The sequence below is a fragment of the Lepisosteus platostomus genome, chromosome 12 (genome assembly GCF_059453375.1).
Source record: "Lepisosteus platostomus isolate fLepPlt1 chromosome 12, fLepPlt1.hap1, whole genome shotgun sequence".
In the NCBI taxonomy this organism is placed as follows: domain Eukaryota; kingdom Metazoa; phylum Chordata; class Actinopteri; order Semionotiformes; family Lepisosteidae; genus Lepisosteus; species Lepisosteus platostomus.
Genome location: NC_142622.1, coordinates 35446211 through 35474043, shown reverse-complemented (window position 1 = coordinate 35474043; position 27833 = coordinate 35446211). Strand labels below are relative to the sequence as shown.

Here is a 27833-nt window from a genome sequence, read left to right as displayed (position 1 = left end):
ACAGTATAAGGGGATTTTAACACCTGCTTAACATATCAGAATTGAATAACTACATGTCTATAGGAGCTCCTGATTTAATATTGACATAGTCTAATGTACTTCAAAACCCACATGGATCAGCCTCTTCGGCCTACAGCTTCAGATATCACTACCACCAATTCCATTACTTCTTCTGTCAACAACGTTGCGGCAGCCGCCACACAGGTACAGGTAAATTCCGAAAAATAAAGACGGAAAAGAAGTGGATTTTTTTTAAAAAAAACTACATTTCCTAGAATTCCTTGCGTGACCAGGCGCTCTCAACATAACCTGCTTGACGCCAGCGAGAGAGCCCGGCCAATCAGAAGCAGCGCTCAGGCTGGGTCCTCGAGTGGGCACCAATCGGATCAGAGACAACGACAGTTCCCCTTTCAGGTTTGTCAAGGTTGGGGTAGAAGGCAATTTGCCATTGTAGGGGGACGGTTGAGGTGAAGGAAGGCTGATGTGCTGATTTTTGAATGGTTCTGCTTACGTAACCTTTCGTAATTTCGTTTGTATTATTTAAAATTATTTAAAAGTATGTGAGATCTTGGGAGATAATCTAGTGTGTCACAAGGAGATGAAGAAGGGAAAAAAACACCAGCAGAACACTGGATCCCAAGTGACTGGAAATGGAACCGTGAAGAAGCAAGGAGGTTAAAAATCGTTCATTTATTATTTTAATGTTTCATATAACCCGTGTCAAAACGGGGAATATTTTATTATCTCAGCAAAATTACCTTTTTTTATCCGTCATACAAATCCATGTTAAGCTAAATTCGTCCAGTGTCAGAATCGGGCTGCTCTTTCAGTCTGTGCCTACGTGTAAGTGCACGTTTTCGGACAAGCGACAAAATGTGTAAATGCATAATCATGAGCAGCGGCAGTGTTACAGTCGCAATCGGTGTTTTTCGGATATAAAATATTGCACCGTGTACAGTTTGTTTATAAAAAGAGTATAGTGATTTCGTACCGGTAGCGTAGGGCTGTGGAATATAACCTGAATTGAGTATCCCATCTCGGTAATGAGGAGACAGATAACACGATGTTCCTTCGACGACAATTTGACTTCTTTCTATTGTTGCAATGAGGTATTTAATACAGAAAATTCTGTTTCATCGTATCTTGTTTGTATCACGTCAGGCTGCATGCCTAATGCAAACATCTGTACAATTGTTCCCAAAGCTGTTAGCTACTGTTTTCCGTGTACACGTAGTATTTGTCTTCCCATTTAACATGGGAATTCAACAATAAAAACACCATTAGAGGAATATATGATTACGCTGTGAGTGCAAATCTGTAAATTAAGGTTTGGACACAATCCCAGTTTTGAGTTGCAGTCGGTTCTTCCGATTCGGGTATGGAAAGTGGATTCAAAGATCCGCCGTTATACAAGCAAAGCGACGAACAAATTGTGACACACCAAAACAGAGAAATTGAGGACCACATCCCATTAGTATGAAGTCAAAATAAGATCATTCAGGCCAGATACTGAAGAAGGACAGTTATGTAAATCAGTGTTGGGTACAGGAGGAAAGTATTGATGTGTCTTGATCCACCCGGAAATTAGCAGGTGACGTCAGCAGGGCTGTGAATGAGCCCTAACACGGGCGCGTGCCGCGGGGTGACCTCGCCTGTGTTGTGAGACGTTGTGAGATGTTAATGTCATGTGCCATTAAATATTGATATTGGATTCTATGTTTCTGTGTGCTATGTTTCTGCCTTGTGTCAGCGTGAATGGTCTTTATTATAGCATACACCTGCAGTTTTTACATCTGCGTCTGTCAGCATATTTGATCCAAGTTTTTCCTTTTCTTTTTAAGATCCTATCCGTTGTTAGTCTTCAGTGTTCAGTCATTTCTAGAAGCACACTGAGGACATCACATAGAGATGTGCATGTACTGCATCTTAAGATGTTGATAGTCCTTCAGAACGACAAAAAGAACTGGTTCCATTCAGCTGATTTTAGGTCTTTTCACATTTTTTTTATCCGTCTCCCAATTTAGTTTTAGGCGACTGGATTGTTGCTTTTCGCTTCAGCGTATCCAGTTCGCTGCCAGGAGGTTTAAAAAATAAAAACGATCAGAGGCAAGAGGTGGGCACTTGGTTTTTGTCTAGATCGGGTGGTTGCTGCTAGTTTTTCCAATCGGTAATTCCATCCAGCATTTCTCAGAAATAAAAACAACATTGCAGAGTAGTTAGGATCTAAAAAAAGACTTCCTTTTCCACTGGCAAGTGAAATGTATTCACGTTGCTTGAAGGCTGCACATCTGATAGGGGTGCCACAACTTTGACCCGCTAGTGAGTTCAAGACGCTACGGGTACGTCTTTTTTTTCCACTCCTTACTCTCCCTGAATGCCTTGCCCTGAGGGGAGTCGTTTCCTTTCGGTTCCGGCGCACAGAGCACGAGTCGAAGAAGAAGCAGAAGCTGGTGGAGATCCACCGGGCCCTGAACAGCGATCCCGTGGACATCGAGACCCTGCGCAGAGCCGCCGTGAGCGAGGGGGGACTCGTGGCGGACGAGATCAGGAGGAAAGTGTGGCCCAAGCTGCTCAGCGTCAATGTGTACAATCTGCCTCCCAGACCAGGTGAGAGAGCGCTGGAAACAGCACGCAGGCGTGTGTCCATGGTGGAGATTGTGTTCCAGTGTGTGTTCATGTGTGTAATTAAGGCAACTTAGAAAGGAAGCTGATGTTGAATTATTTATCGGCCGCTGGCATACCTCAGGTGTTAATTTCTTGTGGTCAAACGTTAATTCTCCCCAGGTGCTGCAGAAGTGGAAGCCTACGATGAACGTGCATGATTTGGATGTGTTTTTAAATTTATTGGCTGCTCTTTGTAGCTTATGCTACTTAATTGCCTCTAAATGAAGCACTGTCTTGTGGTTTGTGCCACGGTTAGGTGTTATTTTTTTAACTGTAAAAGTGCAGTATGGAAGTTGTGAATAAAGAGCGCGATTTCTAAAATTGTTTTCTACACAATTGTCACACCATTTGAAATGGTCAACCATAGAAACCTAGATGGCTTCCGAAGTAGAAATGGATGAATGCTCTGATGTTCAGTCATCAGTCTGTTGAGCTACATTATTGACCGGAAGAGACATCTAATATTTGATTTTCAAATGTTATGAGCAAGAACGATAACAAAGTGATTCTTCAATATCCCCAGGAAAAGATGTCAGAGAGAGCCACAAGGATTACAACCAGGTGCTTCTCGATGTCCGGAGGTCAATGCGACGTTTTCCAAAAGGTAATTACAATTAATTAAAACATTCCCGTAACATCTCCCTTTTTATCTTTTGACTAGTTGTATGAAACTACTGTTTAAAAGTGACAGAGGAGTTCAGAATGGATCCCACTGTAAGAGGGTGGGATAGATATTAACAATCCACGTGTAGTGCCACTACTCTATAGTAAACCCCATTGTTACTGCAATGTTGCAATATTCTGCAATTGTTAAGGCAGAAAATTTCAATTGGAAACTAGAATTATTTTTGTAAGTTTAAAAAAATAATATTTTCTACAGTTTATTAGTGCAACACCCTACTTATATCTGAATCCAAAGTGAACAAACTTCGGTATGCCCAGATTTTGGCAGTAATTGCATTACTCCTGCCCTGGTGTCCTTGCACAGCTAAAGTTTGTTACTGCAAAAGATTTGTCACTTTCATTTAAGATCACTTTGTTAGCCATATACAATTTCTTGTATTAGGAATTTGTCTTTTCACATACCCCGACTTGCTCTCCATGAGACACACAGACAGGGAGAGAAGCTTGGGGTCAGAGCGCAGGGTCGGCCCTTTTTATACGGCGCCCTTGGAGAAGTTGGGGTTAAGGGCCTTGCTCAGGGGCCCAATGGAGGAGGATTCCTCTGCCGGCCGCGAGATACGAACCGGCAACCTTCCAGCCACAGGCGCAGATCCTTAGCCACAGAGCCACCCCAAACGTAATAGAATCCTGTATTAGAAAGCTGCCACATTGTCACAGTATAGGAGCACAAGGCGGGACAAAAAAAAAAATGGATCGATACATTAAAAATGTTCAAATTCATTGTGTTTAGCTACAAAAACTGTCTTCACAATTCTTTTCACATTCATTCTGACCACATCAAGAAACAAGTTCTATTAGTTCCCTGCTGCTCAGTAAATCTCCACCAATTGTACAGGTATTGGGGGGGGAAAAGTCAACTTTGACATTGCCGCCCATTAAGTGTGGTTCATACATTTACAGAACCCCTTTGCCTGGGTAGTTTTAGAAAAGCGGTGATTGTCCGTTCTATGTAGGTCCTGATCTGGCACCTCGGCCTCCTTCCCCACTCTGCGATTGCATCCCATTGTCCTTTGCAGAACACACTCGCTCAACAGATGGCAGAGGTGACAGACGTGGACTGATTATGATGTAAGGAAGTGACGGGCACCCGCTGTGCGCGGGGATGTAAAGCGCAGAGAGTCCAGTGTCCCGTGGCTCGAGCGTGGGCTCTGCCTGGCTCAGCTGTCCTCTCTCTCCTTCAGGGATGCGTGCCGAGCAGAGAGAGGTCCTGCAGGAGCAGCTGACTGACATCATCCTGGACGTCCTGAAGAGGAACCCTCAGCTGCATTACTACCAAGGCTACCACGATATCGTGGTCACCTTCTTACTGGTCGTGGGGGAGAGAATGGCAGCAGCTATGGTGGACACTCTGTCAAATCACCACCTCAGGTAAAGGGGTTCTGTCTTAATAATAATAATAATAATAAACTTTATTTTATGTAGTGCCTTTAAAGATGGCTTCTCAAAGTGCTTTACAGAATGACAACAACAAATAAATAATACACAAGATAAAACACAATTACAATATACAGAGGAGACCGTGGATGGTGGTACTAAGAAAAGCAGAGGAGTGAAGAATGGCACCAGTTAAGAAAAGGCTTTTCTAAAGAAGAAGGTTTTGAGTCTGGATTTGAAGGAGTTTAGAGAAGGTGACTCTTTAATATCCTTGGGCAGAGAGTTCCAGAGCTTGGGGGTATAATAGGAGGAAGGCCCTGTCACCCATACAATGTAGACGGGCTTGGGGGACAGTAAGGAGAGCAGAATTAGAAGAGCGTAGGTTGGGAGGTGGGGAGTAGGGCGATAATAGTTCAGACAGGTAGTGAGGTGCCAAGCCATGCAGAGCCTTGTAGGTGAGCATGAGGATTTTAAAGTCCACACGGAATTTGACAGGAAGCCAGTGCAAGGACTCCAGGATAGGAGTAATGTGATCATTTGCACTAGACCTGGTCAGGATTCTGGCTGCTGAATTTTGGACATACTGCAGTTTGTTCAAAGTAGATTTAGATACCCCAGCGAGTAGAGCATTACAGTGCAGTCTTAAGTGCATGAGGGAGGCTTCCTTATTTTCAGCAGTTATTTTTTCATAAATGAGAAATGACTCCCTGAGATAGTTACAGTAAATGTAATTCTTTTATCCATGTATTCACTTCTTGGCTACTTTCTTCCTGTTTAAGTAAATATTACGAACAAGGGGATGTGAATATATATTCAAAATCCAGGTCCTGACACCAGCTGGCTTTTCAAGTACATTATGGGAAAAATCACAGCTACATAGAGAACCTTAACATTTATCGACCTGTGCTCTCCAACACTGTGTGGTCACAAAGTAATAAACCAAGTGGCAAATTTAAAAGTATTTTTCCAAAAGCACATGCACATACAAAGTTCACCGCTCTCCTTAACAGATATTTTCAAAACTAAGTATTTCGGGGTCCTGCGTTTTTACAGGACCCGGAAAAGCAGAATTCACCCTGTTATGGAGGCACAAGTGCCGTATAGTAAAAGAGAGTCCTTTTTTCTTATCAAATAAACCGGTTCTAAATGGAACTATTTTTTTTCTAAAAGGGGTACTTAACAAACGTGGACTTTTTTCCCTATTCCAAAACCATGCTGCACTAAACAAGTAAGTCTGTTTAAGGCAATAGTCTCTTAATAATAATAATATAATAATATCTTTCACTTATATAGCATTTTTCTGGACAGCCCTCCACTGCAACGAATGTGTAGTCCCCACCTGGATGATGCGGCAGCAGCAAAAGTAGACCAGTACGATCACCACACACCAGCTATCAGTGGGGAGGAGAACATAGTGATGAAGCCAGTTCAGAGATGGGGATTATTAGGAGGCCATAATTAGTAGAGGCCATGGGGACATTTGGCCAGGATGGCAGGGTAACACCCCTACTCTTTTTGAGAAACACCCTGGGGATTTTTAATGACCACAGAGAGTCAGTTTTATATCTCATCCGAAGAATGGGACATAAAAGGCTAGTGTCTGTTTTTATAGTGCTCCGATTATGAAGAGATAATGTATTCTCTGGTCAGTAAAGGAGGAGTTCTCTCACATTTTACTCTTTCTCTATTCCTTTCTGGTCTAATTTTGTTTTTCTTTAATACTGATCTGGGGTGGAGTTTTCCTGTGTCTCATCAAGATGAAAGCTTGCTTACTAACCTCACTAGGACTGACACCTTCTCATAGTCACCAATGGGAAAGTGCTTGACTGTAGAGCAAAAACAGGTTTTCATTTTACTGTTCCAATGCCTTTGGAAGGCACTGTATAACGATTGAAGTGTGTTTTTCCCTCAACAGAGAGGGTAACAGATGAAACTGATTTTTTTCTGATGTCAGTTGAGGATAGAAAATTCACTGCATGCAAACAAGTTAACAGTGGGGGAAAAAAACATTGGAAAAACAATCTGCAATTTCCTTTTGACCTGCTAATTTGTGCTGCAGGTGTTGCTTCAAGCTATGCCCCAGACTGGCTAAATGGAGTAATAATAATAATAATAATTATTAGTAATAATAATAATAATAATTAAAGCCAGCAGCCATATCACCCTGCAACTCACAACTGGCAACCCACTGAAACTAAGCAGGTGTGAGCCTGGTCAGTACCTGGATGGGAGACCTCCTGGGAAAAACTAAGGTTGCTGCTGGAAGAGGTGTTAGTGGGGCCAGCAGGGGGCGCTCACCCTGCAGTCCATGTGGGTCCTAATGCCCCAGTATAGTGACGGGGACACTATACTGTAAACAGGCGCCGTCCTTCGGATGAGACGTAAAACCGAGGTCCTGACTCTCTGTGGTCATTAAAAATCCCAGGGCGCTTCTCGAAAAGAGTAGGGGTGTAACCCCAGCGTCCTGGCCAAATTTCCAATTGGCCCTTACTAATCATGGCCTCCTAATAATCCCCCTCTATGAATTGGCTACATTACTCTGCTCTCCTCCCCACTGATAGCTGATGTGTGGTGAGCGTTCTGGCGCACTATGGCTGCCGTCGCATCATCCAGGTGGGGCTGCACATTGGTGGTGGTGGAGGGGAGTCCCCATTACCTGTAAAGCGCTTTGAGTGGAGTGTCCAGAAAAGCGCTATATAAGTGTAAGCAATTATTATTAAATGGAGTACACAATGTCTGGGTGACAGAAGGTGTGGCCAACACAAAATGTCACATATTCCCCGGTAAATGAGCTTTCACCAAAGCTGAACTAAACATAACAGAGCCTGCAAGCACATGGAATGTGTTCCCAGTCCATCTGCAGGATTTGATCAACAAGTGCCTGTGTTAAAAAGAGATTTTGTCTGTGACGCTATTTCAATGCTTGTAATGAGAATACTTCAGCAACGTCCTGAAATGACAATTCTGTGCCCACTGTGCTTGGGACTATAATCTCCTTTCTTACTGACAGTCTTTCAGCACAACTGCAGTGCTAGGATTTACTGTCACAGCACGCATTGTTTCTTCTGACTAAATCGGCTGTTTTGTGTAGTGATGTGGAAATAAGCAAGACGACCATCAACTGGGGAAGTATTTGTTAAATACACATAAGCTCAAGGGTAAAGGGAGCTGGTGCGATTTAATTAAAATTCCACCTTGAAGACAACCAAATTGTGGTATTTACCTTAAAATTAATGGTTTTGCTCTTCTAAAATGGAGCAATGGATATTTTTCCACACTTTAATATATGCATACAGGTGTATTTAATTTAATATACGCATTTAGAGGGTTAAAAGATAACTGTGCATATTTTTCACTTCATTTTTAGGGATTTCATGGATCCTACGATGGATAGCACAAAGCACATATTAAATTACCTCATGCCAATCTTGGAGGAGGTTGATCCAGAACTCCATGACTTCATGCAAAGGTAGGGCTGTTTATGTTGAAACGGGAGCACCTTGTTTCTTCCTTGTCTGTAGCAAGACGTTTGCAACATGTCTGACCCCTCCACCATTTAGAAAACAAAGTTCCCGAAAATGGAGTCCATGTGTGTCAGATGGAAGTAGATCTTCCAGTGTTTTGCGAGAAACACTGTAGTATTCGTGCTTACTAGTTCCCTTAAACTCCAGCTGTTTCACAATAGCAGCTATCAGCTGAGGCAGCTGTGGGTTCTAACTTGGAATGTTGCTCCACTGCATCTTCATGAGAAAAGCAGTGGGCATATTGTAATGATATAGTAAGCTTCCATCCAGCTACATCCTGGAAAATCAGTCATACCACCTGTGGACAATACGCAATTTCAAGTGTTCAGACCCATTTTCCAAACATTTTGTGAACCACCACATGCTAACAGTTTTTTTAGCATTCTGTTATTATTGGATATCTAACAAAAAATAGTCTGCTCTTGGTGAACATTGTAATGTTCATGAATTCTTATTCAGTGCTCGAACAATTATATTTTTGAAAAGCTCTGCAGTGCTTCTCTGTATTGTGCTGTTAATTTAGATTGTTAATCTGTATTAAATTGCCATTTTGCTTTTTTCCAAAGATGGCGTGCCAGGTTAGCAGTGCAAGCTTTAGCCTTAGTCTGCCTCCACATCCCATTTTCTTTTCCACGGATCCCCTGTAGGATCACCATCAGGAAACCCTCAATGCCACAGTGAAGCCATATTATATAATTCGCTTTTTCTCTGTAAAAGGGAACCGTGCGCAAAATATCACATATTGTTCAAACCAGACAGGCTAGCATCCCCTAGATGGAAGTTTAAAACATGCTACCTTTTGCAAAGATAGTCCAAGATATGAAATACTGAGCCTTTTTTCCCAATTTTGTTTTTGTTTTTCAATTTGATTTTTACTTTGTATTCTAAACAGAAATATGTCTGTTCCATGTCCTTTAGAATGGATTGCAGTGAGGTCATTGTGTTAATACAGAAGCACTCTACAGGATCAAGTCAAGACTGAGAAACCTTTACAACCAGATTTCTAAAACAACTCCTATCCTTGACTGTTTTAATCGTAAAAAAAATGAACAAACATGATTAAAACGCATAGCTAAATTACGTATTGACGGTATTTAATCTCCCTGAATGTTAATAGGGCTGTGTAGCCAGTCACACGATGTGTTTTAGAGTGTTGCAATCAGACATGGGCAGATATCGCTAACTGTTTAACTCCTCTGAAGTCACTTTGGGTTTTCTTTCCTGATGCTCCCTGTGGTACGATGAGGATTTGTGCTTTGTACAAAACAGAGCTGTAGGCTTGAAAATGTGTGTCTGTCAGCTGTGTGGCTTTTTTAAACGTCCAGGAAGAAGAATTATCAGCTTATATACAAGCATTTTCTTTGGCACTTAAAGTAAAGCGATTTGTAGGCCTCTTTCCTTTGACTTTTGTGACTGATGTTCTTATCATGATGACATATTTTATTTTCTGCAACACAATTTGTTTTAAACTAATACATCTGCACCATGTCAGTCTGTACTGTGTGCTCAAATTATTGGAATCTGTGGTGATCAGTGGCACAGTAGATCAGTAGCTGTTTACAAAGTGTTTGAAAGTGGATGGACAAGAATTGCCGGAATCGCATATAGATACCATAAGGCACTGAACAGTGCAGTAACATAAAAGGTGAAAATTCACAAACAGCCTTATCCACTTCAGGGTTGCTTAAGCCTATTCTGGCAAGCAGTTGGGGCAAGTAGGGATACCCACTGGACGTGACGCCAGACTCTCTCAGGGCACTCACAGACACAGACGCAAACACGCACACACTCGCATCAGGGCCTGTTTTTGCACAAGCCAGTTAACCTGCAAGTAGGTCTTTGGACCTAATCACGGGGAGAACTTACAAACTCCACACAGATAGCATCCCAGGTCTGGAATTGAACCCGGGACCTCAGCACTAGGCTCACCACTACATTGCTGCTGTGTCACCCTACCCATTTATTAGCATGAGTAAGACATACTTTATGCAACAGGACATAATTGCAAAGTGAAAACAGCCTTTTCACCCTTATAACATTTTTCTGCTTGTCGTGGTTTCCTAGAGCGCTGCATAAGGATAATACAGATACAGTTTTCAGCAAATGAAATGCCGAATGAGTCATGTTCTGCAATTACATTCTATTATGCAATGTTGTTCTGTTCTGAGTTTCAGATGCATAATCGCCTTAGAGAGATACTTGACAATATTGAGATATTATCACCTCAAGTTAGAAATCTGGGTCGGAATTTCCTTGATTCAGAATTGATTTTTAATTCTCGCATTTTCAGCGATGCAATGGAGCAGCAGGCTGGATTTCAAGCTTGCAGCCCGTTTTCATCAAGCAGATTTTCTGCAAAATAAGACAGTGTATTAAGGATCATAATAAAAAGCAGTATAACTTTCTAATAGTCTGAGCATAGAAGCTAAGCAAGGCTGGGCCTGGTCAGTACTACACCATTAGGGAAAACCTTCAGAGTAACCCAGTTTGCTATTGCAAGTGGTATTGATGGACCAGTAGGTGGCGCTTTGCTCATCAGATGAGATACTAAACGTAATTGTTTATTACTAGCACATTAGGCATCCAAAGTTGAGTAGGGATGTTATTACAGTTGACCTCACTAAACTGCACTCTGGGCTTGTACACAATGACCTTTCTAAATTTACCCCTATAACTCAGTTGGTAAAGCAGTTTCTCATGACTTTACCTAAACTAGTACATTGCGGGGCTCATGGTGCATGGTGTGGCACTTCAGTGAATGATGATGTGGGTCCTTTATGTGTGAAAAACACTTTGAAATGTTTTAAGCTTATATAGACACATGGAATTATAATTGACAAAATTCTTTTCTCTCAGGAGTTGTGATATTGACTGTTTAAAGTCCTGGCTTACCTGAAACTGAGAGCTTTTGTTGTTTGTGTAACTGATTACCAGAAGAGCTACTCTTTAACTGATTTACCAGACAAGTTGGCTAATCACATTCGAATGTGAGCAGCTTGCATCCTGATGAAATCTAAAATGAGAAGCCATGTGATCCTTACCTTTATTGTGCGGGCTGCCTGTACGATATGGGTTTGATTCTAAGATTTATGATTAAGTGTTAAAAAAGCAGTAAATAGCTGTACTTGTTCATATTTAAATAACCTGTGTTTTGCTTATTCGTCAGGCCATGCTCTGTATAATACTTACTGTAGCTCACCCTGAGTGATAGAGGTTTCTCCTCTAGTATATAATGGCTGTGTAATGTCTCCATGCAGTTGAGATTTTGGGCCAGTGACCTTTTGAAGCTTAATTTACAAATAATTAAAACAAATGGGGTAAAAACTCAATCAGTAGTCATAATTGTATTCTAGTTCAGCTGGGTAGCTGCGACAGCATGCGTAGGCTGCAAAGGAACAAGTAATAGGTTTATTCCATGCTGAAAAGAGAAGAAAGAAAACACAGCGTTTTGGCTAATTTTAGATGTTTAATAAAAAAAAATATTGCTTTTGTCATTCTTTTTTATTTCCTGTCAGTTTTTGTTGTAAATAGTACTTACTCTCTTATTCCCGAAAAACAAGTAGTGACTAGAATAGTCGTTTGCAAAGAATTGTTCATTTTTGATGAGACATTTATGCATAATGTATTAGACTTGTTTTTGCCATTTCAACTTGTATTTCTCCTGAAAAACAAAAATTTAACAAAATCTTAAGGAATACTTCTGAGCAAGTGAAATATTAAAACTGGTGCAAAAACTTATTTTTAGAATGCGATTAGCTGCATTCAGCTCTAACGAATGCAGAGGCCCTTATGGCTTATATCTTAATACACATACTGTAGGACAAATAACTTTATTTGAACAAATCATCATTACTGCTTCACACTAAATGGGTGCAATGTCAATCATGTCCTCTATACAGGCAGTTTTGTTCATATTTTTGCTTCATGTGTAGTTTGTCTGTAAAGTGCAGGATGCAAGTCTGTCTCGGGATATTAATTACAGTAGATCAAAAGCAACAGATATAGAGAAAATCAATTTTATCGATTTTCCTCTTATGTACTTCCTCCTTCCTCCTGAGTTTGCAAAGGCTGATGAAATGTGAGAAGGGGGGCAAAAAATGAAACTTTTGCAGTAAATTAATACAGTAAACTTCCTGTTTATCAGGTACCTTTTCCACCTCTTGTATGTGCATAATTGATTACCTGACAGAAAATACACTTCTGCACGCTATAATTGGGAAGTCTTCAGTTCTTATCTGTCTCAACACTCTGTGCAACTTGAAAGAAGCTGTCGGCAGTCAAGGGAACATATAAATAGTGTTGTCGCTGTGTTTGCTATCTCAGTGTCACACCCCCTTCTAATAATTGGCATTTGCATTTCCTTTTTATATTGACGTGTCAGGTAGGCCTAAATGCATCATTTTTGAATGGAAACATCAGCGTCTTTCCAGTAAAACGGTGCTATTGGTGTTTCTTTCCCCCAAAGAAACATAACCCAATATTTTTTCTTGATTTGACCTGTATCAAGCTGTTTGTTTTGAGCCGTTTCAATTCCATGTGGACCAAAGGTTTTGGGGAAGCTATTCGTCCGTCCATTTTTTAACCACTTTATCCAATTCAAGGTAACGGGGGGGAGCAGGAGCCCGTCCTGGCAAGATTCAGGTGCAAGGCAGGGTTCACCCTGGACAGGACGGCAGCCCATCGCAGGGCAGTCACAGACACAGACACGCACACACTCCCATCACATTAGGGCCAATTTTCCCAGGAGCGAATTAACCTAATTAAAGCAACCAAAGGTAACCCACATGATCACAGGGAGAACCTACAGACTCCGAACAGACGGCAAATCAGGTTTGAAATTGAACCCAGGCATCCTGCTGCCCTTGGAGAAGCTAGCGGATGATAAATTGTGAAAACCCACTCATCGTTCAAACGGAGAAACTATAATGGACGGCTTTTAAAGCTTAAAAGGAGGTCAATATGACTGAAAGGCTAAGCTGAATAAAGGTAGAGGTTTTCATTTTTTCAATTTATGGTACGTACCAAAATCCGTCCGTTTTAAAACCTAAAAGTGTTACAAATATACACGCCAAATCTGATTTATTTTCACAAAAATAACTCCAAAAGCCTGTTGGCTCGTTGTCTGAATGTGTACGTGTACTTTTGGTGGTTGGTGGCGTTTCAGGTGCGTGCAGCTTCGGCTGCACCGAGGATCACAGTAAGTTATTTTTAATCGCGGGACATTTAAAATTTAGAGAAGAAGAGTGTCTCTTTATAAATAATGAATGTGTGCATCATGGGAGCCCGAGGGAGGTTTACATACTGCTGTCTGGTCTGAGTAGCACAAACACAGGAAAAATGTGACTGTCGGTATAAGTGCTGCTGTTTCACTTTGCGCCTAGTATATTAGCTGTGCTGCTGTAGCTCTACTGCTCATCCCGGAATGAGGGCAGAGAAAGATGCATTGTCTATAACTGCAGTCATAAGAGAGCAGGTAACAGGTTCCCCTGCCAAGCCGAATGGTGCAGAGCTTCTCCGAGGTCCTGTGAGCTGCCACACTTGGCTGCCTGTGGTTTATGAGGCCAAAGTGACAGAGCACAGGCCTGGGGAAGTGTAGGGAGCTGCAGGATCTTGTCCTTGGGCTGTAATAAAGTTGAGAGGAAGAAATTACTCATCCTAACATGGGGGGGGGGGGTTGGAGGAAAAAAGACATCAAAGTCTTTTATCACCATGTTGCCACTTTCATTCAGAATCATTGCTGACCGAAAGCCAGTCTGTCTCAGTTCAGGTCCCAGCAGACGGATATCCGCATCATAACTGACACTGTTGTCAGCAGTTTCACAGTCAAGTCAAGGACTGTGCTGTTGCTCTCTCTCCGAAGGGGAGAGCCTGGGAGGCAGGAGTCCTCTTTTTTTTTTTACAGAGCTAGGTAGTTGTTTTTACACCATGCTTTATCCTTTATACACCCCCTGCTTCAGTAAAACTGAATTCCTTAACGCTTTTGTTTTGCTTGAGTGTCGATATTTACAGCTGCACATTTTTTTGTTTTTTATCGGATGAACACTAGGACCATTTAAAAAAAATAAAACAGATACGAGGCACGCGTCGGCCAGACTTGTCATCCAACCCATAGTTTTCATGCTGTTCATCCTGGTGAGGGTCATGGCCCAAACTCTTCAGTAGCTGTTAAAATGAAACTTTTATTATAGGAGTTTTAAATTCATTCGGCGGTTTAATTGCCTTCGAAAACCACTTTAAGATGTCAGGCTTCATTTTGTACTAATTGACTGGCCCTCCAGCACCACGGTATTGGTATAAACAGCTGGGTTTTGCGCTGTGAATATCAATGGCGAGACTCTATTGCTAATGTATGCTGTACCTGTAGCTGGGTGAATGCCGTTTCGCTTCAGGGCACAGAAGTGTTTCATCTGAGGAGCTTTTTTTAAGCGTTTCAATGAAGAAAATATTGAGCCTATTTTTTCTTCTCAAAGTCGAGTAGCATTTTAAAGATTTTAGAAGTCCCGTCTGCGAAACAAGCCCCGACGTAATTGGAAATTATGTTTAATTAATACCTTAACCTAATAAAAATGGAATTTGTTTTTTGTTCAGTTTCCCCTCACTAGTGCCCTTGTGGTGGTCTGTTTTGGCTCCTGCAGGGCAGAGGTGGGCACAATCTTTGCGCTGAGTTGGCTGATCACCTGGTACGGGCATGTTCTGTCGGATTTCCGGCACGTTCTCAGGCTCTACGACTTCTTCCTGGCTTCCCATCCCCTAATGGCGATCTACTTTGCTGCAGTGGTAAGAATCCAGGTTTCCTTTCTACCAACCCCATTTGCACCCCGGTAATTTTTTTAATCTAATGGGCTTGCTGGTGTGAGGGCTCTTTTAGCTTCCACTAAAAGTGGTATGAGGGCTAAGGAAAAGCACATTGCCTAGGAATGAGTATTCGTAGCCACACTGTTATTGTTACATGAAGTAAAGGTTTCTCAAATGGTTTTATACCCATTTGGAAGAATTATTTATATTACACATATGGTTTATATCACGACCTCGTGTTTATACGACACTCGCATAGTATTCATCCTATGTGAACCAAACATAAGTGTTAAAGAGCCTTTTCCATCTTTTTCTTCTGACTTGGCAAAAGCTGCCTATTTTGTAATGGCAGGCCTGTAGTTAAGAAATGTACTCCTTGTTCAGATTAAGTACTTAAAACAAATTATTTTGACATATTTGGTCTTTGCCTAAATAGAATTTTTATTTTGTTACTTTCATAGCAATCAATATTGAATTTGCAGGCAACCTGTCATGAATTTAAGTTTGCGGGACTGGAAAAATTACCTATTATTGTTACTTAGGTGTCAGTTTGTATTCAGTGCTGCATTATGTTTGTGGGATGTATTGTGTTTGGGAACTCATTTATGAACGATTTGAAGAGGTATCAAGAGTTTTGCTGTCATCTGTCTGCAGTCACTTTTCCGACTGTAGTTCCTGTGATTATATTTTCATATTATCTTGTCTTGTCTTCTTCAAGAAAATGCCCAAGAACGATACATTTTTTCCAGTATTTTTCTTATTGCAAGCCTAACTCCTATTTGTAATATGAAAAGAACAACAGTGATACCAAGAAGTGTCAGTATTTTAAATATTTAATTTATGAGTTCCTGTAGGAAGCTGTGTTTATTATTATGTACCATTAAGGAGTTTGTTTCTCCTTACACTTATGATTATAACTTTCTGCCTTCAATAATAATTATGCATCCCATTATTTTTTTTGGTCTTCAATTTGTCTAGTTCGTGCAAAGCAACTGAGTTACTCCTCAAGTTTCCGAAAACTAGTTTTAATCTGGTATAAGAAAGGGAAAATTGAAGTTATGCTTTGACGTTTGTGCTGTTTGAAGTTGTATTTTGCCTCCATTATGTTTTCAACAACAAGGCATCTTTAAAAGAAAAGGGAAGGATTTAAATAAAACTTTTCATTACTTTCTGTTTTTGTTCTCACGTCACGAGGGAGTCTCGAGCACTTTGTTGTAGACCGGTTAATTAAAGAACTATAATGAACTCACTAGAGGTTTGTGTGGAAGACTTTTGCTGTTTGAGCAAGATTAGTTTAAATTGCTCCTTTCTTCTTTCCCATAAGCGTATTCCCCTTCAGATATGGGGTGGAAACCTGAAGGGGCACTCTGGTGTTTGAAGTTTGGATAACAAAGACTCTGGAAAATGTAGCATGGTTGCCAATAGTATAAAATAGTGACGGGAATTTCCAAAGCCTTTTGCTCCATAGCAAAATTCAGTCCTGGTTCAGCTATGTATGAGCCGTTTAGAAGTACAGATCTGGTTGGAGATGATATGAGGCTGAAAACCTCAAATAATGTTTTCACTCAACTCATTTTCTGTTTTTGAGACGAACAATGTGGAAACGTCCAGCTTGGAACGTTGTCCTATAACTTAAAGCTTACGGAGTGATGTGGCAGAGGGAGACAAAAGACATACTGCAGCATATCCCTGCATCTCCTCCACCTCTCCCCTCTCCCCTGTTCCAGATAGTTCTTTACAGAGAGAAGGAAGTGAAGAGCTGTGACTGTGACATGGCCAGCGTCCACCACCTCCTGTCCCAGATCCCCCAGAACCTCCCCTACGAGGAGCTCATCTCCACTGCACAGGAGCTCTTCACTCGTTACCCTCCAGTAGTGCTCGCCAAGAAGGCTGCCCTTCAGCCCCGCGAGAGGTAAGAGAGAGAGAGGAGATACGTGTGGAAACTGAGCCGTGTCTCCTGAAGCATTTTAAAATGTGCGTACTGTAAATCACACCGGTGTAGAAAGTCATCTTTTCCTGGACTCAGGAAGGTCACTTGACCGGAATGCTTCGTTTGCAAGTACCTAATGGCTTTCTCTAAGTGTAGTACATCTTGGCGATTTCAAGTACAGGTGTCCTTTTTATGGATCCTGACATTCCTACATGAACCTGTCTCCATATCGGAGAAAAAATAAGGGTTTAAGCGTTGCTTGTTGCGTTCCTACCTCATTTGGAATGTCTCTAGATTTCCTCTCGCTGCTGCTCGGAGCGACACATCGCTCGGGAGACCAGGGCTGATGGGACGTCACCCGGTCCGTTCACGCAGTCACCCTCCCGTACATTAGAGGGCGCTCTTTCACCTGAGTGGCCCGAATTAGATTCCGTCAGGCGGATATCATTGGTATTCAGTCGCTTCAAGCTGTGTAGAGTGGTTGAGTGGCAGAGCAATTTGAAAGGGAGGTTTGATGTTTTATCCACTTGGCTGAAGGACGGACAGCCCGGCTATGATGGCAAAGCTCACAGAAACCCTCCAGAGGGTGGCAGAGGGAGGGATGTGAAATGACACGTACTAGAAAAAGGTTGTGCCCTCCGCCTGCAGTTCTAAACTGTTGGAGTGTTCGTCCTCTTTCTCAAACTTTTCTGGAAAGTTAAAATTCATGGTCAGCACGTCTGGATCTCCTATAGCCTCCTCATGCAGTGTGATGGATTAAGGATGGTCAGCTATAATGAACTCCCTGGACACTTTAAAAATATTTAACTAAGAAGAAAAATTGGATCATTGTCAGATCAGTCTGGTGCAGTAGGCCTCTTTGTTATATATTTAGTTTCAGTTATTCACTGTGCAGGTTCTACATAAATGATGGTGTAACTGCTTAGTAAGATGTACCCAAAATTGAAGAATTCAGCACTAATCCCAACTGCTGACTGTGATGCTGTAGAGGCGCCAAATCCAGGCAAGGTAGCAGTGCAAAGACACTGTGAAGTAGATTTCTGTCCAGAAGGATATGATAAGTGGTTTTATTTAAGGTAGGCAAGTGCATCTGATCTAGTATAATTGATCGAGAGCCGTTCATGTTTGTGTAGACCGTCGTGAGGGGCCAGTAATGTTTCGATAAAGGACTTGTGAACTCTGAACACAGGCTCTTGTGTCCTGGGATGCTCATTCTGAGGCATGACGCATGCTGTTTGGCACCTTAAATTAACTTCAGAAATTAAACAAACAGCATCTGCGGAGCAAAACAGAAAACCTAGATTTAGTTAGAGTTAATCCTAATTTGTCAGGGAACTGGAGTAAAATACACTGGCGTTCTCATTTTTATTTTAAAATTTAGTCAATCTGAAAAAGAGTTTTCAGGAGAATGTGTTATATTTTTAAGGAAAAGCTGAAGTTGCACGACTGACACGAGACTGGTCTTTTCCCCCCAGCATTTTGTGATCGTTCTCCACCATTAGCTTGTCCTATCAGAATGTCTTTTCTCCAGAAGGTGGGGCTGTTGAGCATGAAATCACAGGCTGAGATCCACCGCAGCTGATGCCTTTTAGAGGTGTTGTAATGCAACAGTCGAACGTCCTGCCTATCTCCATCTGCATCCTTTCCGCCTAAACGTTGCCTGTCAGTCTGGAGATTGAATTTGTAGATCTCATTTCCTAGAAGGGAAAAGAGTTTTGGGACGTTGTGCACATGCGCTCACGCACAAAAGAACCCCCAACACATTGCCCTCCAAAAGATCAGTAGTTTTGTTCAGCTACGGTCCGGGTGAAGCAAAATAAAGCAGATACAGGCCAATATATACAATGCCTATGAGGAAAGAGTGGTGAAATAAAGTGCATTTAACAATTGGGGTTACTTCAGGCTTTCATTTGTAGCCTTTTCAGAGTTAAAGGGACTCCAGGCCCCTTATGGGGGCAGCTACCTCATGCAATAAATAAGACCTGTCCCTGGGTAATTATGTGCATGCCTAATTTTGCATAAATTACATTCCCCCTCAGCATCTGCGGCCTCGCGGGGCTGGCACTCCACAGCAGGGGTGCCGGGGCCCGTGTGCTCTCATTGTTTGTTGGAGGTGATGAAATGAGCATGCATGAAGCTTTAACCTTCCTCTCTATTGTGCTGCCTGACCTGAAAGTGTAGTGCAGTGGAGGGAATAATTCTACATTCACCCCAATGGTCATTATTTGCAGCAGTATTCATGTCTCTGCACAGTTCGTTCACCAACGCTAATGTTTGGCCGTGCAATATGTACAATATTACAACAGACGTCATTTTTTTTTTGTCTAGCTGGTGTTGCAGGTGAGGTTAATGTTCAGCCATGTAGATCCTAGATTCTAAAACGGCGTAGGCCGTGCGGATGAATTGCATTAAGTATTGCAGCCCAGGTCCATCCTTTTGCAGTGCGAATCGGTATCAAGAGCAGCAGGACTGTAAAAATATGATTACCGACAGGATTTGGTGTGGATGACTTTGTCATTGTCTGGCATCATCCTGGCAGATCTGTGATTTATTTTGTGTCCTCAGGCTGGACTTAATCGGGGGCAAGACGACGTGTTGCTACTCTGTAGCCACGTTGTAAAAAAGAATGAATAATGTGGATGTCAGTTTTCTTTTTTCCCAGCGTTTTCTGATGATTCTTATCCCTTTTTTTCTTCCCCCTCCACGTACCTAATGTGGCTTCTTTTTGGTATCGGTCAGATATAGCCCCGAAACAGAAAATGGGATTTCTAAGGTACAGAAAGGAAGGGGTGGATAGTAGATAAGCCTGCACATCCATTAGGTTAGAAATGAAGCTCTCTGAAGGTCAGGCAACACTTGAACAAGGTCTTCTCACTCCACAAGGTCAAGTGTGGCTGTGCTTCCGGACAACCGCTGAGGTTTTCTGTACGATAGCGGTAGTCCCATTGTACAGCCAGCCTCTGCATTGCAATCTAATCTACATCTCCCCCTTCACAGCAAACATATTTATTTCCTCAAGGCCCGGATGACAGTCGCTTGCAGATTGCTTTCAGTTGCTGTGGCGTCCCAGTCAGCTGCACTTCGTTTCCCGCGGAATTTGTGCTGAGTCGGATTCGGTGAAGACGGCGCGACCACTTCGAATGAATGCACAGATATCCCGATCCTGCAGGGGGACATGTTTTCCCCCTGCTGTTGCCCTTTTGCCGATGACCTCTATCCCTCGGGAGTCCCATGCGGAAATGACCTTTTTGAAATATCGCCAAGTTGAGCCGTCTGGGTCACTGAAGCTCCTGCCAAAAGCGCCCACCCCAACATTTACCCCTCTTTCAGAGTCAGTGAAGTCTCCCTCCAGATGTGTTCAACATTTGTATCCATGACTTTTACAATGCTGGGATTTTATTTGCTTAATGAATGCCAAATTTCTGTGGAATCCCTTGATTTTAATATACTTGGTGTCCCTCATTTACCCAAGTGTCTTCATTTTTGTCCCAAACCTGTTCACCGTGATTTATGGGGGCAGAATGTTAAATTATTTTGTGTTTTAAACTTTTACACATCAACGTTTAAACTTGCTGTGGAGCTATCTATATAACTAATAGCTGTGCAACTTTAGAGCTAGATCCAAACGAGCTGAAAACAATGAACTGGATGTCTCATTAAAACATGTAGTTTGTTTTCAAAGACATTGAGCCTATATATTTTTAGTTTTGTGTATGCTTTTTTATTTTTAAAAGCCCTCTCTGGCTAAATCATTAGCATACCAAAAGAGGCACTGCTATAGCTAATTGCATTAAACTTTCATTCTCGTGTTTATAGTCTCTGGAGAAAGAAATTAGTCTGGAATTATGACCCTACTTCATGGACAACAAACTCACCTTTATCCGTTATGACACAATCTGTTTTCATTATGTACTGCATGCTGTGGTTACAAGTGAATCCAAGCTCTAATTCCAGATTATAAAAGGGGTAATATGGGCAGCACGGTTTCGCAGTGGTTAGCACTGTTCTGTGGTTAGTGGTTAGTTCTGGAGCCCTGCGTTCAATTCTGGGAGGGCTATCTGTGTGGAGTTTGTACGTTCTCCTCATGTTTGCACGGGTTTCCTATGGGTGCTCCAGTTTCCTCCCAGAGTCCAAAGACATACTTGCAGGTTAACTGGCTTCTGGGAGAACTGTCCCTGGTGTGAGTGAGTGTGTCTGTCTGCCTTGTGGTAGACTGGTGTCCCGTCCAGGATGAATCGTGCGTTTCGCTAATTTGCTTGCCACGTTAGGGTCTGGATATAAGTGGATAGAGCAGTTAGAAAAATGGATGGAAAATAGGCTAGGTAGCTAAAATAAGTTCCCATTTGAACTGATTTGTTTTTATAGTGGAATGCAGGAATATGAATAAACAAGCCAAAGGTATCAAGTAGTGGATATCTTCATCACAGTCTAAATCGGTGCTCCATCCAGATTCAGTTTAAATGACGTCACTTTTAAGAAAGAAGCACCGTGTGCTGTTCTTACCATGCTGCTGAAGGACATGGCTTTTCCGGCTGTTTCTCAGTGCCTCCTCTTTCCCTTTTTCTCTTTCCTCAGCATCACCATTAGCTCCTTCCAAGACTTCCAAATGGCCACCCTCCAGCAGCGGCCCGACACCGTCCTGCGACAGCAGCTCCGGGACAGGGCCTCGTCCGAGCTGGCCGTCCCGGAGGAGGTGGCGCCCGCAGGAACGAGCCAGCTGGTCAAAATGGCCGTGTGGGGCATCTCGGCCACACTGGGGGCCGCCGCGCTGGCTGTCGCGCAGACTGCTCTGGACTGGGCCCCGGAGTTCCTACTCCAGCTCTTTTGAACCCCTGTGCTCCCGCGCGGCGGGGAGGGGCAGTGCGTGGTGCCAAATCATGTGACGCGTCTACGTGTGTTTTATTTATTCGCTGAGTTTTATACGTCTGTCTGGTACTATCACAGCAGGAAAGGGTAAGAGCCTCATTTCTGGAATGAAAAGAACACTCAATGTATTCCTATCACGGTACATCCAAGCAAATGCGCAAGGAGCTGAACTGCAGGAACCAAGTTTGGAATTAAAAAAAAAACAACTTTTATTGCCCATATTTTTGATAAATGTAAAGTGCATTCACATACAAGACCAATTCAAGAACCACTTTCCATTTCGGTCAAAAGTTCTATCTTATTTATCTGTCAAAGGAGGCATTTTTCGGTTGAAATTTATAAAAAAAAGCCACTTGGATAAAAAAAAGGGTCTTGTAAGTTTGTTGCACTGATGTTATCGCCTTGAAAATTCATTCTTTAACTTGACTGAGTGTTGGTGAGGAACAAGCCACTTAGATGCCTCAGGTTTTGGACTTATCTGTCTTCACTCGCACACAAGGAGAGCAGTGTGAGCCTGACATTCTGTTTCCTAACTGCTCTGAACCTTTGTGCGACTGCAGGAACCCAAAAAGAAAGTCAAAGAACAAGACTTCAATTACCACTGTCAGTCATATCTGGAAACACGGCTCTGTGTCTCAGAAAGGCACAGGGCAAGTTGCTACAAACTCCCTGGAAACAATTTTTTCCTGTTAGATAGGAGCCCATTACAGACTGTATTTTAGGATTTTTGAGACTGGCATTTTAAGATACGAGTGGTGCTGTAAAGAGCATATTCTTCAGATAAAATGTCTGATTGCTGGGGCTCATTTCAAGACTTATAAGCAGTATAATAGTACATGGTGCAGAGATATTGTTAAAAACTTTTCAAACAATATTTTGCCGACTGGTACAGCACTTATAACTTAATCCTGATGTCGGCCAGCTCTCTGCCAAAAGGAAATGAAAAATTGTGCACAGATGTGTGGGGCTCTATTGGGTTAATGTGGTTTATTGACCGAGTTTTGCAAAGTCAGTATACCCAAAGCCATCATTAGGACAGCCTAGCCTGATCTAGAAAAGAGAATCTCTTTTCTGCCAGAGAGCAGAAAAACATTGTTAATATTTGCCTGTTATTAAGATTTGTTCAACAAACTGTTCTTACTCCATCCTACCCCCAAAATAATGCTGGATTTTCATGTGTGTCTTTGAAGTCAAGCATATTAATACTTTGAAATGATTGTTCGATTTATATGAAGGAACAAAATGGGATATCCTTAATACAGATAAAGCAAAATACGTTAATTGTATTTATAATTATTTAGGCAAAATAGTTAATATATAAAATAGTTATATATTTTATATATGGACATTCTTATCATGTTGTTATTGTGCACCAGAGAACCATTGGTTACATTTTTCTTAGTACTTGAGAGTTAAGACAGATATTACAAATACATTGTAGTTCCTCCCAAAAAGCAATATTTCCTACTTACAATAGTTACGGTATATTTGTAGGAAGGTTTAATTAAATGAAATATCAATGTACAGTATATTATAGATGCTGCTTCCATATAGCAACCTTTAAAGCGGGTGAACATTTTTGTCTTGGTACGGAACAATAGTTCTTCACTTATCATTTTCTTTGGAATCACTATTGATGCGCATTTTCTTGAACATACTGGGACGGCTGTTTTGTACTTTTGAGAAACATTGACTATGCCATTATTACACTATTGCCATCTAACTTTGTAAATCTCAGCGTTGTTTAAAACCTTTTCTTTGGAAAATACACTAAAGTCTTGTGCACATCATCAGTATCTAATCCAATCTCTCTGTATGTTTTTGTGAGTAACTTAAGAGGATGAAAACTGGGCAAATTTCTTGTGTGGGAATAGATCAGTCTGCGATGGACTGGTGTCCCATCCAGGGTGTACCCTGGTCCCCCCATGACCCTCAACTGGATGAAGTGGTTAGAAAATGGATGGAAGGAATAGATCAGTCAAAACTCACATCTTTCCTTTATTTATATATATGCTAATGATTTATGACTACAGAGGAATCAAGTTACACTGTGTGGAAAAGGTTTTCTAAAAAGGTCTCTTCTAAAATGACGCCACACATTTTAAATGCTGACCTTGTGATCAGCATTTATGTTAATGTATGTAACACTATTGTTTTCCATCAATTAATGAAGATACCAAGATTTGCCTACCTCAGTTTTAAAGCAACCTGTACTATCAATACTTTCATAGTATGAATTAGACTAATCACTTTAAAGACTTGAAGACTACATCTTCCAGGAAAGAGCAAGGTCTTATGCTGAACTGCATTGATCAAAGTCCTTTTAGAAAGGTTAGTGAAAAGTCTAAATATGTTGCTTAAAAATCTAATGTCCTCCATGTATTTAAAAGGGAAGTAGCAGATGTAGAAATCGTATCAACTTGAAGAACTCTCTAGATTATTAGGTAACTTGGTCATTTGTGGTACAATTATTAGAATGCTAGTTCAGGCACCCCTGTGCTGGAAAATGCCTGCCAAACTCTCATATTTATTTTTTTAGCTGCCTTTCTTATTGGTCTGAATCCCTGCACTAAAATGCAGAAGACTTGAAGCAGGACAGCTTTCTGGGCAATGTTCCCATACGCGCACAGGTTATGAAAGCAGCGCACATCAGAAATTGAACTGCGCACAAAAAAATAAATTCCCCCAAAATATATGATGATAATAAAACGAACACGGTCGTCAATTGAAAAATGCTAAATTGACCACATGTGACTGGGTGCGAGAGGCCCAGCTTGGCTGTGTGCATTATTATTGCTACTTGATAATCGATATCTATGCTTTCGTAGTCTCGTACATCGCTGCTCATGCTCACTCGTCACTCGTTGAATCGCTGTCCCGGTCTTTTGGACCTGTATGCTTCTATGAGAATTGACTATATTAACAAAAAATAAATTCAGGTTTACAATTTTACATACACTCAATTTAGTGCGCACATGGTTTTGTCGCTGGGGGGGAAATGCACAACTTGGAACTTTTTTCGCGCACAGGCCATTAACAATTAGAGGGAACGTTGCTTCTGGGTGGTGCAATTGCTGCATAGTGAAGGAGCAGCTCCGGCGGTAGTGCTTTAGGGTGCCGACTGGGGCTACAGCACCCCCCTCGCTGCTGGAGGGGGACGGTCACTCCCCGAGAGTTAGAGACCGGGGGGCTGTGCTCACGTGTGACCGGCGTGCCGGAGATCGCCAGCTCAGCGGTGTGCGCGGCCCGCTTGTTATAGAGGGATCGGCAGCTGTAGCGGGGGTCTGTCGCTTTATTTTATTTTATGTTTTGCAGTGGGTGCTTGTGCCAAGCAGCTGTGCCAAAGCGCAGACGCGCTTTGAGAGGGAGAAGTGAAAGGAGGGACACGCCAAGAGCAAAACAAGAGATTGACAGAGATGTGGAAGAAGCTCAATTCATCTGGACAAAGCAGGGAGATGAATTAAAGTGTAGATTGTGCAAGTGAAGCATGAGCAACAGCTGAATTCAAATATGCTTTCATAATAAGTGGATTCTACACACCATAGCAGTATTAGATGAGAATTTGTAATTAAATGTGGTTGTTTTTTTTTGTAATCTATGCTGGCATTAACTGACTTTGTGACACCATTTTGGTAGATGTGCCATTTACAAAACCCCCGTTTTCAAATGGCTTCCTATTTGTAAAATTATTATTTTAGTTCCGTTTTGATATTTTAAGCTGATTTAGTTAGGGGTTGTGGAATGTGTCCTGGAAATCTATACTGTACTACGATTTTATTTCTTGATCAGTTTGTATACATGAAGAATAAACTTTGATAGCAGCCTTTTATTGTACAAAAAATGTATGTGTTGTTAAACAGCTACAGTATACTACAAACATGCCTTCAAGATAAACCTGTTTGTTAATAATTTACAGAAAACAATCATTGCTGAAGAGGAAAACGTACTTTAAAGTAAAAAAATATATAATAAAAGTATGCAGAATCTTCCAGACTTCTATGAGCAACTTTGTCTAAAATATGCTTTAACTGCTTTTATAATTAATGAACTTCATTAAGTAGACTGTCATGTACTGTATTGTAGATAGCACATCTGGTTAAGTTAAGAATTAAAAGCTTTTAAAAAAAATGAGAATGCATGTTTCTTTGGTAGGAAGGTGGTGTGGATTGGAAGATTATTAGGTCAATCTACAAGGTCAGACAGTAATTCAGTAGCCCTTTTGGAAAATAAACGGGGGCATTTTGCCTATATAATGTTCTCAGAAATGAAATTCTGAAGTGTCTCCAAATAACAAAGGAGAAGATTAATATTAATATCCCAAGCAGTTCTCTCTTAGTTCATGAGCGTACAGAGGTAGGTTAGCTTCGAACTCTCAGAAATAGTTCATAGAGGGTTAATTGATTAAATTAAATTTATCCTCTCTCTGTAATATTTAAGTATTAATAATGAAAAATGGCTGTTAAGCGTTCCCATTCGCACGTAGGAAATGAGCTATAGTTAATTGGCCCCTGTGCTCTTTAAACATTTATAATGGGCTGCAAAGCTGGCTGTCACATACCATACTGACTGCACATTTGATCACTTTCTGTCACTGAGGTGAAGTTCAGAGTGGGAACTGAAAAAGATAGGGTTAAAGAAACAACCTTGAGAATGTGGTTTGCATAGGTGTTTGCAAAATGCCCTTTCTTATCGTTTATGCAATGTCATTGAAGACAAGTGTAACGTCTATGTATGGAACAACTACCCTGAGATGCAGCGATTTACATTATCAGAGCTATATATAGTCACGGTTTGGATCAAATCCATAAAAAGCTAACACCAATACAGTAGGTAAAGATAGTTTTTCTGTCCCTCTGCTGAACAAACCGCATAGTCTGCAAACTTAAAGTGAAGGAAAAGACCCCTTTCTCTCTTCTGAACTGTTAGTGGAGGTTCTCTATTGTGACTGATTTTGTATCTTTTGATACAGTAAATGTCATTAAGCCTTAGTCATCTGTATAGGCCATTTGTAGAAAGATAAATTTAAAAGATTTTGCACCACATGGTCCGAAAGGAATCTGCTCGGCGCTGTCTAACTGTTAAACTGGAATGTTAAGTAGGTTTGTAAGGCTTCTGCTTGCCTTTGTTTAAATCTGTAAAAGATTCAAACAGTGGATGAATTAAAGAAACCCAGCTCATGATTTAAAAATGATGCTGTGATTTCATATAACTTAATTGCATTGTACGTGTAAACCGTTATCTTAAAAAGGTTTTAAAGATGGCACAAATGTGAGACAGTGTAAAAATGTGAATATTTGCTTAATTTGAAGAAAAGTTCACAAGTGTCACATAATTGTCTCTCATTTTTGATTCCTTTAGTTTTTTTTTTTAATTGGGTGTTCTTTCAATAAATATGTGCTGTTCAGCTCACAGTTATAGCAGTTTTATTTGTCTGATTGTAAGGGACTCACATTTGAACTAGAATCTACCCACATCTGAAACATTTCTTCATTCAAAGGCAGTGAAAAGCAAACTCATATCTTCCAAGATTGTACAGTGCTTTGGAAGACCTTTGCCCTAACAGTGATAGGTATATTAGTGCGGGATTCTGGTGCACTGTGAAAGGTTATAAAGGACTGATAGCAGTGGTCATAATGATGAACATGTACTGTACTCAAGCGAAGCCGCCGTGAGAAATTCTGACATGAGCACTGAAGCAATTGAAAGAATGACAGGCCCTTCCAACCAGGTGCAGAAGGCATTCTGAATTCTGATTCTGCTCAAACATTTAATTTCTCTCGTATCCAACAATTAATTATTTTAAGGGTTTACTGTATGTTCAGTATCAAAATCAGAATAAAGTCCAAAATAAAAGTTTGATTTACTTTAAAAAAGGATATTTTCTATTTTTTTTTCAAGCAAACTCAAGCCTTTCATAGTTTTAAGTTTGTCATTTTTATATTAGACAGGTATGTGACATCTGTTATTATTTGGAGAGTTGTTAAATATCATCTTTG

General features: G+C 41.2%; 1 protein-coding gene across 1 annotated transcript; it reads left to right on the top strand.

Annotated features, from left to right (window-relative positions):
- The first annotated feature begins 419 nt into the window (after window positions 1-419).
- LOC148651472 (TBC1 domain family member 20) lies at window positions 420-27248 on the top strand. Its single transcript, XM_088601782.1, has 8 exons — window positions 420-674; window positions 2422-2607; window positions 3188-3268; window positions 4530-4716; window positions 8090-8191; window positions 14882-15023; window positions 16769-16953; window positions 21547-27248. The coding sequence occupies exons 1-8, from the start codon at window positions 599-601 to the stop codon at window positions 21797-21799; spliced, it is 1212 nt and encodes a 403-aa protein (XP_088457908.1). The 5' UTR covers window positions 420-598; the 3' UTR covers window positions 21800-27248.
- The last annotated feature ends 585 nt before the right edge of the window (window positions 27249-27833 follow it).

Coding starts and splice junctions, on each gene's coding strand:
- LOC148651472 (XM_088601782.1), top strand. CDS start 599: ATGAAGAAGGGAAAAAAACACCAGCAGAACACTGGATCCCAAGTGACT. Junction 4,717..8,089: donor CTGTCAAATCACCACCTCAG/GTAAAGGGGTTC, acceptor CTTCATTTTTAG/GGATTTCATGGATCCTACGA. Junction 15,024..16,768: donor CGATCTACTTTGCTGCAGTG/GTAAGAATCCAG, acceptor CCCCTGTTCCAG/ATAGTTCTTTACAGAGAGAA.